Source organism: Aquarana catesbeiana, linkage group LG10, assembly GCF_042186555.1.
Source record: "Aquarana catesbeiana isolate 2022-GZ linkage group LG10, ASM4218655v1, whole genome shotgun sequence".
NCBI classification, from domain to species: Eukaryota; Metazoa; Chordata; class Amphibia; order Anura; family Ranidae; genus Aquarana; species Aquarana catesbeiana.
The window spans coordinates 169214370-169232123 of NC_133333.1; the positions used below are offsets into that span (position 1 = coordinate 169214370).

A 17754-nucleotide genomic window follows, 5' to 3' on the forward strand; every position below is an offset into this window, starting at 1 on the left:
GGCACAGTGTTAGCATTTGATGGGCACAGTGGCTGCGTTTGATGGCACAATGGCTGCGTTTGATGGCACAATGGCTACATTTGATGGCACAGTGGCTGCAATTGATGGGCACAGTGGCTGCAATTGATGGGCACAGTGGCTACATTTGATGGACACAGTGTTAGCATTTGATGGGCACAGTGGTAGCATTTGATGGGCACAGTGTTAGCATTTGATGGGCACAGTGGCAGCATTTGATGGGCACAGTGTTAGCATTTGAAGGGCACAGTGTTAGCATGTGATGGGCACAGTGGCTACGTTTGATGGGCACAGTGGCTGCGTTTGATGGGCACAATGGCTGCGTTTGATGGCACAATGGCTACATTTGATGGCACAGTGGATGCGTTTGATGGGCACAGTGGATGCGTTTGATGGGCACAGTGGCTGCGTTTGATGGACACAGTGGCTGCGTTTGATGGGGCACAGTGGCTGCAATTGATGGGCACAGTGTTAGCATTTGATGGGCACAGTGTTAGCATTTGATGGGCACAGTGGCAGCATTTGATGGGCACAGTGTTAGCATTTGATGGGCACAGTGTTAGCATTTGATGGGCACAGTGGCTACGTTTGATGGGCACAGTGGCTGCGTTTGATGGCACAATGGCTGCGTTTGATGGCACAATGGCTACATTTGATGGCACAGTGGATGCGTTTGATGGGCACAGTTGATGCGTTTGATGGGCACAGTGGCTGCGTTTGGGCACAGTGGCTGCGTTTGATGGGACACAGTGGCTGCGTTTGATGGGGCACAGTGGCTGCAATTGATGGGCACAGTGGCTGCAATTGATGGGCACAGTGGCTGCGTTTGGCGCAGTGGCTGCGTTTGATAGCACAGTGGCAGCATTTGATGGGTACAGTGGCTGCAATTGATGGGCACAGTGGCTGTGTTTGATGGGCACAGTGGCTGCATTTGATGGCACAGTGGCTGCATTTGATGGGGCACAGTGAGGCTGCAATTGATGGGCACAGTGAGACCCCCCCCGCCGTGATAGCATTAAAACTCAGCAGCTACAAATACTGTAGCTGCTGACTTTTAATATTAGGACACTTACCTGTCCAGGGATCCAGCGATGTCGACACCTCTCGCTTTCGGGTTTTACCACTATCATTCATGGTAAGGGAAACCGACCGGTTCCCTACTGCACATGTGCGAAGCGCGTTGCACTTTCTGAATGACCCAGTGGAGGAAGGAGGAGGGGGGGCAAACTTCAGAGGGGACAGCGCAGTCTCCCGGAAGTGGGGAAGGGTACCTGTCAGAAACAGGTACCCGTTCCCCCCTGAAAGGTGCCAAATAAGCCTAAAGAGGAAGGGGCGTGGTTTACAGATGATAGGGTGGGTCTTAAACAGGAAGGGGTGTGGCCTCAACAGGATAGGGTGGGTCGTATTTAAATTAGGGGGGTGCATGCGTTTAGTCAGGCCTAGGGCAGCACAAAACCTAAATACACCACTGGTTGAAAGGGTACTGTTTTAATCAAGCTAAAGTACATATTATTATGCTATATGTTATAAGATAATAACTTATTTATCTGTGAAATTACTGGTTTACAGTTATAACTTCAAACTTCAGTAATTTGACCATCAAGCCACCTGCTTGAGTACAGTTCTTGAAAATATAGTAAATTACCTTAAAAATAATATATAATAATTATTTGTATATTACTTATGGTAATTATTCACTTGCCACCCAGGCCAGTTCTATCACTTCTCTCCTACATGTAAAAAGCATAATTTTTTTTGATAGAAAATCACTCAGTCTCCCAAACATTTTATATATATATATATATATCTATATATATATATAGATATATATATATATAGATATATATATATATATATATCTATATATATATATACACTACCGTTCAAAAGTTTGGGGTCACATTGAAATGTCCTTATTTTTGAAGGAAAAGCACTGTACTTTTAAACGAAGCTAACTTTAAACTAGTCCTAACTTTAAACAAATATACTCTATACATTGCTAATGTGGTAAATGACTATTCTAACTGCAAATGTCTAGTTTTTGGTGCAATATCTACATAGGTGTATAGAGGCCCATTTCCAGCAACTATCACTCCAGTGTTCTAATGGTACAATGTGTTTGCTCATTGGCTCAGAAGGCTAATTGATGATTAGCAAACCCTTGTGCAATCATGTTCACACATCTAAAAACAGTCTAGCTCCTTCCAGAAGCTACAAAACTGACCTTCCTGTGAGCAGATTGAGTTTCTGGAGCATCACATTTGTGGGGTCAATTAAACGCTCAAAATGGCCAGAAAAAGAAAACTTTCATCTGAAACTCGACAGTCTATTCTTGTTCTTAGAAATGAAGGCTATTCCATGCGAGAAATTGCAAAGAAATTGAAGATTTCCTACAACGGTGTGTACTACTCCCTTCAGAGGACAGCACAAACAGGCTCTAACCAGAGTAGAAAAAGAAGTGGGAGGCCGCGTTGCACAACTAAGCAAGAAGATAAGCACATTAGAGTCTCTAGTTTGAGAAACAGACGCCTCACAGGTCCCCAACTGGCATCTTCATTAAATAGTACCCGCAAAACACCAGTGTCAACATCTACAGTGAAGAGGCAGCTGCGGGATTTTGGGCTTCAGGGCAGAGTGGCAAAGAAAAAGCCATATCTGAGACTGGCCAATAAAAGAAAAAGATTAAGATGGGCAAAAGAACACAGACATTGGACAGAGGAAGACTGGAAAAAAGTGTTGTGGACGGATGCCAAAGGTGTGCAATGCTGTAATCGTTGCAAAAGGAGGATTCTTTGATGAAAGCAAAGTTTGATGTAAAAACAATGTTATTTCAAATACAAATCATTATTTCTAACCTTGTCAATGTCTTGACTCTATTTTCTATTCATTTCACAACGTATGGTGGTGAATAAGTGTGACTTTTCATGGAAAACACAAAATTGTTTGGGTGACCCCAAACTTTTGAACGGTAGTATATATATATATATATATATATATATATATATATATATATATATATATATATATTAGCAGACACCCTAGGGAATAAAATGGTGGTCGTTGCAACTTTTTAAGTCACAAGGTATTTGCGCAGCAATTTTTCAAACGCATTTTTTTTAATAAAGAAACTGTTTCATGAAAAAAAAAAAGCTGAAAAAACAAAAGTTAGCCTGATTTTTTTGAATAATGTGAAAGATGATGTTATTCCAAATAAATAGATGCCTAACATGTCATGCTTTAAAATTGCGCACACTTGTGGAATGGCACCAAACTCTAACAATCAGGGCATGTGTAACCTGTGTGTATCTGGCTCTAATAATAGCCAGCGCCTCGCCACCCACTGACCTCACCGCAAATCCCTGCTAGAAATATTAATCAGGGTAAAGGGGGTCCCGGGTTACAAACAAGATAGGGTCTGTAGGTTTGTTCTTAAATTGAATCTGTTTGTAAGTCGGAACAGGTACATTTTTTAAGTGTAGCTCCAGCTAAAAAAACGATTTTTTGGATAGCATAGGGAGGGGTTAACACCCCTGTAATGTTGGTTTTGCTGTGTGTGCCCTTGTTCAGAAGATTTCACCTCACTTTCTGCACCAATGACAATTGGGTTTTGAACATTTTGGGTTGTTGTGGAAACAAGGATTGGTGATAAAGCATCAGTGGAGGTACCTTTTTTCCCATATTAACGCTTACAGGAGTGAATTTCCCTTCCTAGGGGTAGATTTCCTCTCACTTCCTGTTGTCTCCCTCCGTTTGTAAGTAGGAGTCGTTTGTAAGTTGGATGTTTGTAAGTAGGGGACCGCCTGTATCTAGAAACAAGATGATGTTTCGTCAGATTAGGCGACCCGTCAGAATGTGTAACGGAAGTGAGGTTCCGTCGCCACCATCTTGCTACACCCCGCACTCCTCCATAGTAAGAATACACTGAGAAGGGGGAAAGCGGACATCTGGTTACATCCACAAGAGTTTTGCATTTTACACTTATTTTTAACAGTAAAGTGAGTTAATATAGTGAAATACATTATTAGAACTCCGTCTGACTGGTTAGATGTTGAATTTTAAAAGCAGAGAACTTCTGTCAGATTAGCAAACCTATGAGATAAGCAGGCTTGACACTGCTTTTAGAATTCAATATCTAACCAGTCAGACGGTATTCTAAGTACTGGATTTCACTATATTAACTCACTTTACTGTTAAAAATAAGTGTAAAATGCAAAACTCAGGTGGGTGTAACAAGATGTCCGCTTTCCTCCTTCTCAGTGTATCCTCACTATGGAGGAGTGTGGGGTGTAGCAAGATGGTGACGACGGAACGTCATTTCCGTTACACATTCTGACGGGTTGCCAAATCTGATGAAACACAGGCAGATCAATTAACAAGAAGATCACTATGCTTGAAGAGATGTTTCATCACATTATCACTCCAACATTTGTGAAGCAACACAGAGGAAATAGTAAGAGATGGATTGGATGCTCCATGACTGGGAACAAGAAGCTGCTTGTCCCTTAAGGGAATAAGGACAATCTAGGTGAATGAATACATGGACATTGGAGAATGGATCAGCCATGACTCTCACACTACAAAGTACTGCCAGAACATGTGAATCCATCATTACAAAGTAAGGCAAACAAATGACACAGGGAATATAACTACACCAGTACCTAGCTAAAACAATGAAAACATTTGAAGTTGTGCAATGCCTTTAAATCAATGTTTTTTTCCCACTTTAAAGCAATATTAAAGTCTTGTTTTGTTTTGTTTTTTGTTTTTTTAACAACAAACGTGTTATACTTACCTGCTCTTTGCAGTGGTTTTGTACACAACAGCCTGGATCCTCCTCTTTTTGGCTCCCCTGCCGGTGCTCCTGGCCCCTGCCTCCTGCCAAGTGCTTCCAGAGAAAGCACCTCTCCACCTACAGCTCTGTGTGTCCATTCACGCACAGAGCCACGGCGTGGCCCCCTCCCTCTCCTGATTGGTTCACTGGCTGTGACTAACATCAGTGGGAGACAATGGCTCCTACTGCTGCCTCAGCCAATGAGAAGTGAGAGTCCCCAGAGGGTTGAGGCTCCTGTGCACATCTCTGGATCGAGATGGGGTTCAGGTAAGTATTAGGGGGGCTGGGAGGTGGGGGCTGCTGCACACAGAAAAAACCCTGAGCCTTTAGAACCGCTTTAAAGCTGAACTCTGGGAACAAAAGCTTTAATTTAAACATATTCCTTGATAGCCATAAAGGATATAAATATACTTTGTGTGCACCAAAATGTCTTTACAAACCCAGATATTACCATGTAAAAGTAGCAGTGACATCATCATTGTACTGGGTAGAGAGCGGAGCTGTGGGAGGGGCCCAACAGATTCCCCCCACCATAAGTCTAAATGCCCTGATGGCTGGAGTTTAAAGTGGTTGTAAAGTCTCAAGGTTTTTCACCTTAATGCATGGAATGCTTTAAGGTGAAAAACCTTCTGTGCTGCAGCTCCCCCAGACTCCCCTCCCTTTTTTCTTGCCTGAGCCTGATCTGATCCAGCTATGTGCACGAGCACAGCGGTTCTAGCTGCTGTCACTCTCCTCATTGGACAGATTGACAGCAGCAGGAGCCATTGGCTCCTGCTGTTGTCAATCAAATCCAGTGACATGGGAGCGGGGGGCCAGGCCGAGTTTGGCTGTCTGTGCCAATGGATGCAGCAATGGGACTCGGGAGTGAGCCCACACAGATGCCCCCAGGGAAAGCGGCTTTCTGTGGGGTCACCCGATGTAGAGGAGGGGCCTGGAGTGCCGACGGGGCCCCCCAGAAAAAAGAGGATCAGGGCTTCTCTGTGCAAAAAGATTGCTCAGAGCAGGTAAGTATAGGCATAAAAAAACAAGGGTTTACAACCCCTTTAACTAACAAATATAATGCAGTCTTCACAATTTTGACCAGTTTCTCCAGTCTTTGTTGGTAGGCTCAGCAGACTGACCATAGTCAAAAAAGATTTTGATCACGCATGTTTATGGAATTATCACAGTAGTCTATATAAAAATACATAGTAATCCATAACAACCAATTGCAAGTCCACTTTCATAGGCTGACTAGACAAAACCCCTTAAAGCTGAATTCTAGGCACAACATTTTTTTTTGCTCAATAGCCACAAAGAATATACAGGTATATCCACTTTGTGTGCACCATATGCCTTGGCAAAGCCAGATATTACAAAATTAATGGTGATATCATCACCGTGCTGTACATAGCCTATGCAGAGAGCAGAACTTTGGGAGGAGCACAGCGCCTCCACCCACTACAGGCTGCCTGTAGAAAACAACAGGAGGGGGCGGAGAGAAGACCAGTCACTCTGCACATGGAGAGAGATCAGCAGTGACCGGTCTTTATTACAGGAAACTCTTGCACAGGGGTAAAATTTTACACTGGATTACTCCACAGATCTGGAAGAAATAGACTAAGTACACCAAGATTTAAGGAGGAATACAATATTTGCTTATCCTGGAGCTCAGCTTTAAAGCCCCATGTAAACCAAGCAGTTAAACCCCATTATTTTCCAACTGTCGGCTGGATTTGAATCTTTTCAGCTGTGATCAGAGAGACAGTTTTATATTTGACACTCTAATATACAAGGCACAGAGGTTGGGTGTTCATACACCACACAGCTAACACAACGCCAGAGCCATGTAGCTGGGAATAGTCACTGTGTGTGTTCAGCACTGACAGCATCCTAGTGCAGCAGCTAACACATAAAATCCTTCTGCATGAATGAGAAATCATTTCCCATGATCCTCCACTGCTACAGTCTTTTCCCACTTCCCTGCCTTCTCTAGCGTGCAATGGCATTTCCATTCTGTCCTGATTTCCTGCCCACTTGTATCATGGTACTAATACAAAGAATGTATAGGAGCAGATGGCGACAGACAGAAATGTTATTTTTATATTGTGTTTTTGTTTATGTAATGTCTGATATTACATTAATACCTAAGCCTATATATACAGTATATAGAATATATAAAACACACACATATACTTTATATTTTTATGCAAATCAGACAGACATAGCTGAGTGATTACTCCAGACCCGGGGACTCCAAACCTTTTAGTATGAGGGCCACAGCATATCATTTTCAAATATTCACAGGCCAAAAAAAATATTTTGTTTTAAAAGAACAAATAAATCTTAAATGAATATGAGTTTTTTTTTTTATAAGCAGCAAGATATGACTCATAACAACAGAGGAAAAAACTTCAGTAAACACAGAAATTTTAAATGAATTTGAGTCCCCAATTACATCAGAGTCCCCATTAAATTCACACTTACACCAGAGTCCCACCTAACATCAGGGTCCCTATCAGAGTGACCCTTTACATCAAAGTTCCCATCAGAGTCCCTCTTGCATCAGGATCCTCAGTAGACTACCCCTTACATCAGGATCCCCCCTTACTTAAATGTGCATATCAGAGTTCCCCTTATATCGGGAATCCCAGGGGTCCCTGTTTACATTAAGGTCCCCATCAGAGTTCCCCCTTACATCAGGGTCCCTATCAGAGTCCCTTCTTACATCAGGGTCCCCATTAGAGTCCCTCCTTACATCAGGGTCCCCAACAGAGTCCCTCCTTACATATGGGTCTCTGTCAGAGTCCCTTCTTACATCAGGGTCCCCATTAGAGTCCCTCCTTACATCAGGGTCTCCATCAGAATCCTCCCTTAAATCGGTGTCTCCATCAAAGTCCCCCCTAAGGCTCCATTCAAATCTATGCAGTTTGCTTTTGAGCATTTCTGCAGTGCTTTTTGCTGTGCTTTTTTGTTTTTTTTTTTTCAACTATTTTATTGCAATTTTGCCTCGATTTGCGTGTTTTTATGGGTTTTTTTTGGCAAATTTGTTGTTGGGCAGATTAAAGAATGCAAATTCCAGCAAAGACGCACTGCATGCTTTTCTGCAGCTTCTTTATTGAAGTCTATTAAACCAAAAAAAGCAAAAAAAAGCCACAGTTTTGTGTTTAAAAAAGTCCCTGACCCTTTCCAAAAATGCAGATGCACAAAAATGCATTGATGTGAAGGTATTCCATGGGAACCCATGTTAAAAATAATGTCCTGTGTTTATGCAAAAAGCATAAAAAATGCATTGGAGTGAATAGAGACTCACATTACAGTTTATCTGTAGTCAACAACCCCTTCAATTATTATGACACATATAGGGAAAGGAATTTTGATCGATAGTTGAAAGATACGATTGTAAATGATCAATCACATCTGTGTTTCCACTGTGCATCCTTATGATCTGATTGACTGAAATACGATCAGATTCATGATCAGCGCTGCCGATCAAGGCAAAATGATTGATAATTTCCCAACCTTAACGATAGACTAGTTTTATCAAACCCGATCTAAATTGCATCTAAAACAATCAGAAGGGAAGTTATAGCTAACCGATTATATAAAAAATATGTCTAAATCAATATTTAAACATTAATAGCGCTAATATAGTCAGAAAGTTTTTTAAATTGATACACAGTCCACTTTGACAGTGAAAGTAGCAAAATGTGGAATAAAAGATAGTCCGCTCAAACAGAAAAGAATTGAAAAATGAGTTGCAGTTTATTGATCCGGACGAGTCAACATCACCACAATGCTTGTATAATAATCCCCCAAAGGAAATTCACTTACCAGATATTACTGGATTTGATGTAATATCTCTAGATAGTTGTTATCAGCAAAACACTGTGTGTCTCCATTCAGTGACCACGCAGCAACCTACGTGCAGTTTATTGATCCGGACTAGTCTCCATCACCACAATGCTTGTATAATAATCCCCCAAAGGAAATTCGCTTACCATATATTACTGATTTTGATGCATATCTCTGGATAGTTGTTATCAGTAAAACATTGTGTGTCTCCATCCAATATTGCTGGGTTGGTGCGTGGGTGTTAGGTAGCTGTAATCAGGAATCACTGCATCTCTCCATCTATATATTGCTGGTCACAAGCAAGAAAATAAGGGGGCACATAGCGCAATCCAGTATTTGGAAGGTATGTTTATTTAAATAATTCCTTATAGATGTACACTTACGATAAAATCAATTGTTAAAAGCATAAGTAAAGTATACTTATAAAGTCGCTCCCTCCTGATATACCTCTCACCGCTACAGCGGTGTTCCTGGGTAAGGCAAACAGGGGACTCGACAGCGTAATTCGACACACGAGCGGACTTTACGGCAGACTTGGCCATTTGTTTGGAACAAGCAGCCATGTGCACTGCTCTATGCATACTACAAATCCCATAGTTTGTAGAACATCTAGAGGTTGACTACATTCCAACATACAGTGGAACTATGGAGAACTAATGTAGCCACCCTCCAACAGGGAGTGAGGTCACAGCAGAAAAAAAAAATCTATATATTTGAAGGATGCTGAGAGCAATAGAAGGGACTTTTTGGAGTTAAAGCAGTATTAAACTCAAAAGCAAACATTTCTTATATTGCAGTTTACCAATTCTTAGATGTAATGGCTGCATTAATTCTCTTTTTAATGATTTTTTTTAATTTATATTTTCATCTGATGATCCTGTCAGTAAGTAAGCAGAACAAGCTGTCCTGCAAATATACCAGTTAGAGTGCTGAGACCCATTTACCACTGTCAAGGGTGCTTACAATGATCAGCTTTTAATTGCTCATATAAAACCTTTATCCCAAATGGAAAAAAGAAAAACTGTTGCTGTAACTGATTATGAAGTGTGAGCTGGAGTTCAGCTTCAATTTGTTAGCGTATCAAAAGCCTGGTACGCACTGCTATTTTTTTATTTCCGTTCAACCCAGCAGGCTGAACGAAAAACATACTGACAGCTCAGGTCAGAGCCGCTGTAATAACTATGCAATGTTAGTACAGCGCTCTCCCCTGCTGTATTATTGTGTTCTGACAGGGGGGTTGCCCCTTCGCCAAAATACCCTGGTCAGTGCTCTCAGCCATTGGCTGAAAGCGCTGACCAGGAGCCAGTCGGCAGACCTTTTTCGGCCATGCCCCTTTGACAGAAGCCAGCGGAACCAGCTACAGTACACACGAGCCGGCCGATGCCGCCCGACATTCGGCTCATGCGTACTAGGCTTAAATCGGCTTGTACATCTAACACTCCCCTCCCCTCAGACTGAGAGTGCTGCTGTCCAAAGGTGCCCCCTGTGCTCCATCATCCATAGTGGGGGCACTATAATACAGAAGGTGTGTTACTGGTCAGATCACCAGGTGAAAACAGAGGGGGGAAAAGCCAAATAGAAGAAAACGAATGCAGACACCACATATAATGATTAGTAAGCTGCAATATGTTACATTTTTGGTTTGGGGTTTATTACCACTCTAAGAATACATACTTGAATAGAATTGCTTTTAAACCAGAGTTTAATGTATATCTATAAGTGAAAGACATATAGTTACCACAGCTATCATGCCGATCGAATAATCAAGTGTGCAGCTGACCTTCAGCTTCCTGGTCTGCATGCTTGTTTATGCTCAGTGAGTTAGACGCCACTAAATCTACAGCATTAGCATGGCAGCCAGGCAGTTAGCATGTTCAGTAGGAGGCTATTGATGGAAGAATCTGTTGTTTCTTTTCATCCCCTACATGTGATTAGCTTTAGTGAACCCTCTCAATTTACATGAAATGTGGTGACAAACTAGCATACAGTAATAAATATATATTACACTGAGATTATTATAAGAAAAAGAAACATCATTGTCTCCAATAACTTTTATTTTCCAAGTATTTAGCATTTATCATAAAAACAAAACCCTAAAATGCTCTTGTTGGACAAGTCTCCTTCCCAGCTGATATAGGAAAAGCTCTGTGGTGACGTCATGACTGAGAGACTTTTGCTTCAAAGGACCTTGAAACCGCTCTATAGCTTTAGCTATGCTCCGAAGGCGTCTTATTGATGCCTGAAAAACAGAGCCGCCTTTTAAGTATTAGGCAGCACAAGGAAGTGTGTTTATTTTATGTCTAAATGCCATCAAATATTTCAAACGAGTGTTATTATTGTAGAGGGTTGAAAATGAATGCATAGTTTCTGCGCAGGCAGTGAGGTCAGCTATACAGGGGTCTTTCCATACCGGCTGGTCCCTGCCTTGTAGGGTCACATTGTGTCCTGTGCTGTCTGCTGTGGGGTTGTATTTGGATGAAAGTCGCACGGTGTGATCTCTCTGGGCTTCCTGAGGGAACATGGCTTGTAAAGTTCGCTATTTATTATTTTTCCAGTATTATGGAACGAAATACAGGTAGTTATTTAAGCCTTATTGTATGAAGTTGGTGACCTGAGCTGCATATTCTAATGGTATGCCAGTGGATGGAAACCCTAATAAATGACATTTCGACACTCTGTTATAAACAGTTCCCACATCTTGTTCTTTGTTTATTTTATTTTTTAAACTTTGTTGCTGCTGATCTCCTGCAGCCTCTTTGCACACATTCCAGCAATGGCTGCATGACCTGCCTCGGGGTCTGGTTTTCCCTAAGATGACAATGTGGGAACATGTCTGTGCAATCCGTGTTGGGAAAGCCTCTTATTATCTCCGCTGAAAACACAAGTTAGAGGAGAGGAAATTACTAAAACTGGAGCACCCAGAATCCTGTGCAGCTGTGCATGGTAGCCAATCAGCTTCTAACTTCAGCTTGTTCTGTTAAGCTTTGGCAATAAAACCTGGAAGGTGATTGGTTTCTATGCAGAGCTGCACCACATTTTGCACTCTGCAGTTTTAGTAAATCTCCACCAGGGTGACAACACAGAAGAACACTTGGGGGACAGGGACAGGGTGTTGTCACCCTATAACTGGAAGTGCCTTAACAAGGACCTTCAGGGTAGGATCACCGTATATTATTCCACTTGCCGACCGGCTCCTATACATATACGTCAGCACTTTTAAAATGGATATCTCGTTAATGTCAGCAGCTGCTGCCACAACCGAGGTATCCATCTCTTCAGGAGCGGTTGTGTTTACCATAATGGTGGTCTCTGCGGTGGATTCGCCACAAGATCACCGTTATTGGTGGCGGGAGAGGGGCCACCCCCCTCCCCCCGCTTACCGGAGCCAGCGGTGGAGGCGAACAGGACCTGTCCATGACCTGGTGTGGAGAAGATGGCCCCCACCCATCTCCATACCATAGCAGGGCAGAAGTGATGTCAAAACATCACTTTCGCCCATACGTCTTAGAGGCACATTTTTTCAAAGTCATTTTTTTCTAATGACAATTTATTTATTTTTTTTTATTGCATTTTAGTCCAAATATGAGATCTGAGGACTTTTTAACCCCAGATCTCATATTTAAGAGGACCTGTCATGGTTTTTTTCTATTGCAAGGGATGTTTACATTCCTTGTAATAGGAATAAAAGTGAAAAATGTTTTTTTTTCTTAAAAAACAGTGAAAAATACTGTAAATAAAAATCAAGTAAAATAAATAAGGGAAAATTTTTTTTTTTTTTTAAAGCGCCCAGTCCCGATGAGTTGGCACGCAGAAGCGAATGCATACGTGGTATGAAAACGGTGGTCAAACTACACATGTGAGGTATCGCCGCAATCGTTAGAGTGAGAGCAATAATTCTAGCCCTAGAACTCCTCTGTAACTCAAAACATGCAACCTGTAAAATTTTGTAAAACGTCGCCTATGGAGATTTTTAAGGGTAAAAGTTTGACGCCATTCCACGAGCGGGCGCAATTTTGAAGTGTGACATGTTGGGTATCAATTTACTTGGCATAACATTATCTTTCACATTATAAAAAAATTGGGCTAACTTTACTGTTGTCTTATTTTTTTTATTCAAAAAAGTGATTTTTTTTTTTCCAAAAAAGTGCGCTTGTAAGACCGCTGCGCAAATACGGTGTGAAAAAAAAAGTATTGCAATTACAGCCATTTTATTCTCTAGAGTTTTAGAAAATATATATATTTATTTGGGGGTTCTAAGTAATTTTCTAGCAAAAAAACTATTTTAAACTTGTAAACACCAAAATCTCAAAACGAGGCTAGTCCTTAAGTGGTTAACCGCTTACCATCTCGGCCAATTTTGATGTTTCTCACATATATGTAAAAGTCTGTATCCCTTTTTTTTTTTTTTTTTCTTGGTTGAAAATTACTTTGAACTCCCAAACATATATTTTCTGAAAGCAAAGGCCCTGGAGAATAAAATAGTGGGTGTTGTAATTTTTATGTCACTAGATATTTGTGCAGCCGCTTATCAAATACAAATTTTCAGGAAAAAACACTTAAATTAATTTTAGTGCACACATACACACTATATTACCCAATTTTTTGGTAAACTATAAAAGATGATACACCAAGTATAAAGATAACAACAAACCTGTCATGCTTCAAAAATTGCGCAAGCCCGTGTAATAGTGATGAACTACGGCACATTAAAATTATCTGTAGGTGACACTTTTAGGCTAGGTTTCCACTATTGCGGCCCCAAAGTCACGCAATTTACAGTGGGACTTTGCAATGCGATTTGATGCAATGTCATGCGACTGGTGAGAATCATGCGAGAACAAGTTGCACCAAAGTCGAAACAAAGTAGTACAAAAACCTTTTTTTGAAGTTGCTGTGACTTGAGTCGCACCAATTAGAACGGGGACAATTGAAATACATGGATTTTGACTTATGCGACTTTACATGTGTCAAGTCGCAGAACAACTTGCAGTGATGGAAACAGCCTAAAGGCCTGTACAGGTTACCAGTTTAGGCTTCATTCGCAATTGTACGACTCCAAAGTTGGCGTGCAACTTCAATGCATCTTTGGATGGGTGCAACTTGGATACGACTTTGACCAGTGATAATGGACAACTGCTGCATTGTATAACATTCAGGTATGACTTTCATGCAACCTTTGAGGGTTAACATTGAAGTCTATGGCCCTCAAGTTGCATGAAAGTCAGACCAAAGTAGTGCATGAACTATTTTGAAGTTGCTGCAACTTTAAGGCTCAATTTCCACTATTGCGGCCCCAAAGTCACGTGATTTACAGTGCGACTTCGCACATTGCTATTTTTGATGCGATGTCATGCGACTGGTACGAACCATGGGAGAACAAGTTGCACCGAAGTCTGAACAAAGTAGTACAAAAACCTTTTTTGGAGTTGCTGCAACTTGAGTTGCACCAATTAGAATGGGGACCATTGAAATAAGAGGATTTTGACTTGTCATGCAACTTCACATGTGTCAAGTCGCACAACAACTCACAGTAGTGGAAACAGCCTAAGGCTCGATTCACATTTGTGCGACTTGTCATGCAAATTTTGGACATCAAAGTCGCATGACAAGTCATTCCCCATGTTTTCCATTTATAACCATTCATATATGTGCAGCTTAAAGTGATTGTAAAGCTTTGTGTTTTTTTTTTTTTTTTTTAAATTACAAACCTGTTATACTTCCCTCCTCTGTGCAAGGGTTTTGCAGAGCGGCACCGATCCTCCTTTTCTGGGGTCCCCACGTGGCGGTCCTGGCTCCCACCCCCATTCTCCCGTGCCCCCACGGAGAGCCACTTTCCATGGGGGCACTCGTGCGGGCGCGTTCTCGAGTCCTTCTGCATCCATTGACACAGACAGCAGGACTCGGCCCCACCCCCAGGCTCCCGTGTCACTGGATTTGATTGACAGCTGCGGGAGCCAAAGGCTTCCGCTGCTATCAATATATCCAATGAGGATCCGAGACAGCGTCTGGAGCTACTTTGCTCATCCCCATTGCTGCAACGATCAGGCTCAGGTAAGAAAAAGGGGGGCTCTGGGGGGCTTCTGCAGCACAGAAGGTTTTTCACCTTTAATGCATAGAATGCTTTAAGGTGAAGAACCGTGAGGGTTTACAAACCATTTAAAGTTGCAGCAACTTCATAGTAGTTCATGCACTACTTTGGTCCAACTTGAGGGCCATAGACTATTGGCTACTGCCCTGTTTATAGTCCCGACATACATGTTTTACGTCACCGCGTTCAGAACGATCGGATTTTCCGACAACTTTGTGCGACCGTTTGTATGCAAAACAAGTTTTAGTCAACATCCGTCGGAAAAAATCCTTGGATTTTGTGGTCTGAATGTCCGATAGTGTGTACAGGGCAAAAGAGTTTCAATTTGTCTGCAGTCATGCAGGCCCTTGCACTACATGGTTTTGGTAGATCTGAAGGAAATTGGACAGCAAAAGTTGTATAGTGTGTATGGGGTCTAAGTTGCACATATATGAATGGTTATTATCATTGGAAAACATGGGGAACGACTTGTCATGCGACTTTGATGCCCAAAGTTGCATGACATGTCGCACAAGTGTGAATGGAGCTTAAAGCCTCGTATACACGGTACAATTGTTGGCAGGGGATTATCTGTTGACAGACTGTTGTCCTACAATCTTACCGTTAGTATGCTCATTTTGACAGTTGTTGTCCGCCAAAAATTTACTAGCCTGCCATACAACATTTGTTGGCCGAAAGTTGGATAATGGCTTAACGTCTGATTTTCGTATGGTCAGTACTCAAATGCGTCACACAAAAGTCGAAAGTACAAACACGCATGCTCGGAATCAATGCTCACCAAACATGAAATTAGCAGAAGGGGCCCAAAAGGGTTGCGCTCAAGTGCTGAAATTCCTTGTAGTACGTCACTACATTTGTGTTTGTGGCACGACAATTGTGTACCATTAGTATGCAATACGAGATCCTGGCGCATGCCCTTTTGAAAAAAATCAGACACTCAGTTAGCAAACAATCATACCATGTGTGCGAGGCGCTAGAGCTAAACAGGAGTTCTGGAGCTATAATTATTGCTCTCACTCAGACGGTTGTGATGATATCTCATATGTGTGGTGCAATCGCTGTTTATACATGCATGCAACAATTCTGTTCACATTTGCACCGGTGTAGGTAGGGGTGCTTTAATTTTTTTTTTATTACATTTAAAAAAAAAAAAAGATTTTACTTTTTTTTTTTTTTTTTTTTATTTCCTTTTTACACAGTCTTTTTAACCACTTCGATACTGACCACTTTCATTTCCTTCCTGCCCAGGCCAATTTCTAGCCTTCAGCGCTGCCGCACTTTGACAATTGCGTGGTCATGCAATGCTGTACCCAAAACAACATCCTTTTCTTTTGGTGGTATTTATTCACCACTGAGTTTTTATATTTTTTTTCTTAGTTTCTGTTACAAAATGTTGTAAATAAGTAATTTCTCTCCTTTACTGATGGAGCGGCACTGATATGCAGCCTTGATGGGCACTGATAGACGGCACTGAAAGTCAACACTGGTAGTATAATTGTTGGGCACTGGCAGTCATTGCACTGATAATCAATGCACTGACTATCAGCGCAGACCCCCCCCCCCCCCCCGGTCAGGAGAGCTGCTCATCAGCTCTTCATTGCTTACACACTGTCAGTGTGAATAGAGGAATGCTGATAACCAGCACTTCCTATTGGACACAGCGGATCGCATTGTAAAGAGCCCAATGCTGGCCATACACTATATGAAAAATCGGCCAAACCCATTTTCGAAAAACAAACATTTGGCCATGAGAGCAAGCGATAGTGCCATCATGTAATGACCGATAAATCGTTCAGTGGACATAAATGAATCAATTTTTTGTTTTGTTTTTTTATATATACCTAGTGCAGACAGTTCGGATGGGAAGCACATTAACCTTTCAATTTATCGTTCAGCATAAGTCATAGGCTCTATACTGTGATCGGAAATGTGGTGTGTCCAGATGCCCAGTCACAACAATTAACCCCCCCCCGGCCTATAGTAAAATGACAGCTTGTTGTGACAGGGCGTCATATGAGGTCTGGACACTCTGCATCTCCAATCACAGTATGACGTAGGCTCTTTACCATGTGATCAGCTGTGTCCAATCATAGCTGTTAAGGTGTTCATTTAGTTTTTGTTTGAACTATATTTCTATCACAAGGGATGAACATCTTCCCTTGTGATAGCATTGGCAGTGACAGGGCCTCTTTATGGAGAGATGGACCCCAGATCTATCCCCTGTCCTCCAGAGTAGCCAATCACACTTGGTTTGGTTGGCTGCTTTACAAGCCGGTATCAGCTAGTAAAAAACAAAACTAGAAGTGACAAAATCCTCATGGATTCTGGTTTCTTACATTAGAGGAGGAGGAGAAACAAAAGTTCTACTCGCTCTTCTCTGTGCATCCAATGCAACCTTCCTGGGGGGGGGGATTGGGCAGCTGTAGAAATGTCCGGATCACTTTACCAAAAAGCCCATCGCCTGCTCTAAAGTACGATACCACGATCATGGTTACAGCTCCAGCCATAATCCTGGTAGAACCACCTCCACCCGAGGCTGTATTCACTATATATGGCCTAAGGATGGGAATGGGTTAAAGCTGCTAATTTAAAAATGTATATGAAATTTTAGTGTAAGCTGAGATACAGATTTGCCTTCAGTCTTGTACAGTTGTTTGGGTTGATCTCCTTTACTGACATTCCTTACTCTCTTCTCACTGTGGGCTTTTCACAATGTGGATTAGAAGCTCCCGAAGGTCAGATAGAGCCACCTCATCGCCTGGCTGCAGGACTTCCAGCATCATCAAGCCCTTTGTTTTGCAGCCTTAAAGTCTCTGGCTCTCCCCTTTTATTCATTGTATTTCAGTTCTTTCAATCATGGAGGCTTTGCATTATCTAGGGTAGTCTTGATGCAAATACAGTATGTATAGGAATGTCCGCTCCTTCAAACTGACACCCAGTCAACAAGGCGTTTTTATATTTGCAGAACTCCTCCCAAGAGCCA

At 41.9% G+C, this 17754-nt stretch overlaps 1 protein-coding gene across 2 annotated transcripts in view; it reads left to right on the plus strand.

Moving 5' to 3' along the window:
* The first annotated feature begins 11083 nt into the window (after positions 1–11083).
* The window catches only part of PUSL1 (pseudouridine synthase like 1), a 199601-nt gene continuing 192930 nt past the window's right edge, over positions 11084–17754 (plus strand). For both annotated transcript variants that reach the window (XM_073602936.1, XM_073602938.1), the window contains exon 1: positions 11084–11258. In XM_073602936.1, coding sequence (XP_073459037.1) covers positions 11203–11258 — 56 coding nt within the window. In that variant the 5' untranslated portion in view covers positions 11084–11202. The remainder of the gene's footprint in view (positions 11259–17754) is intronic.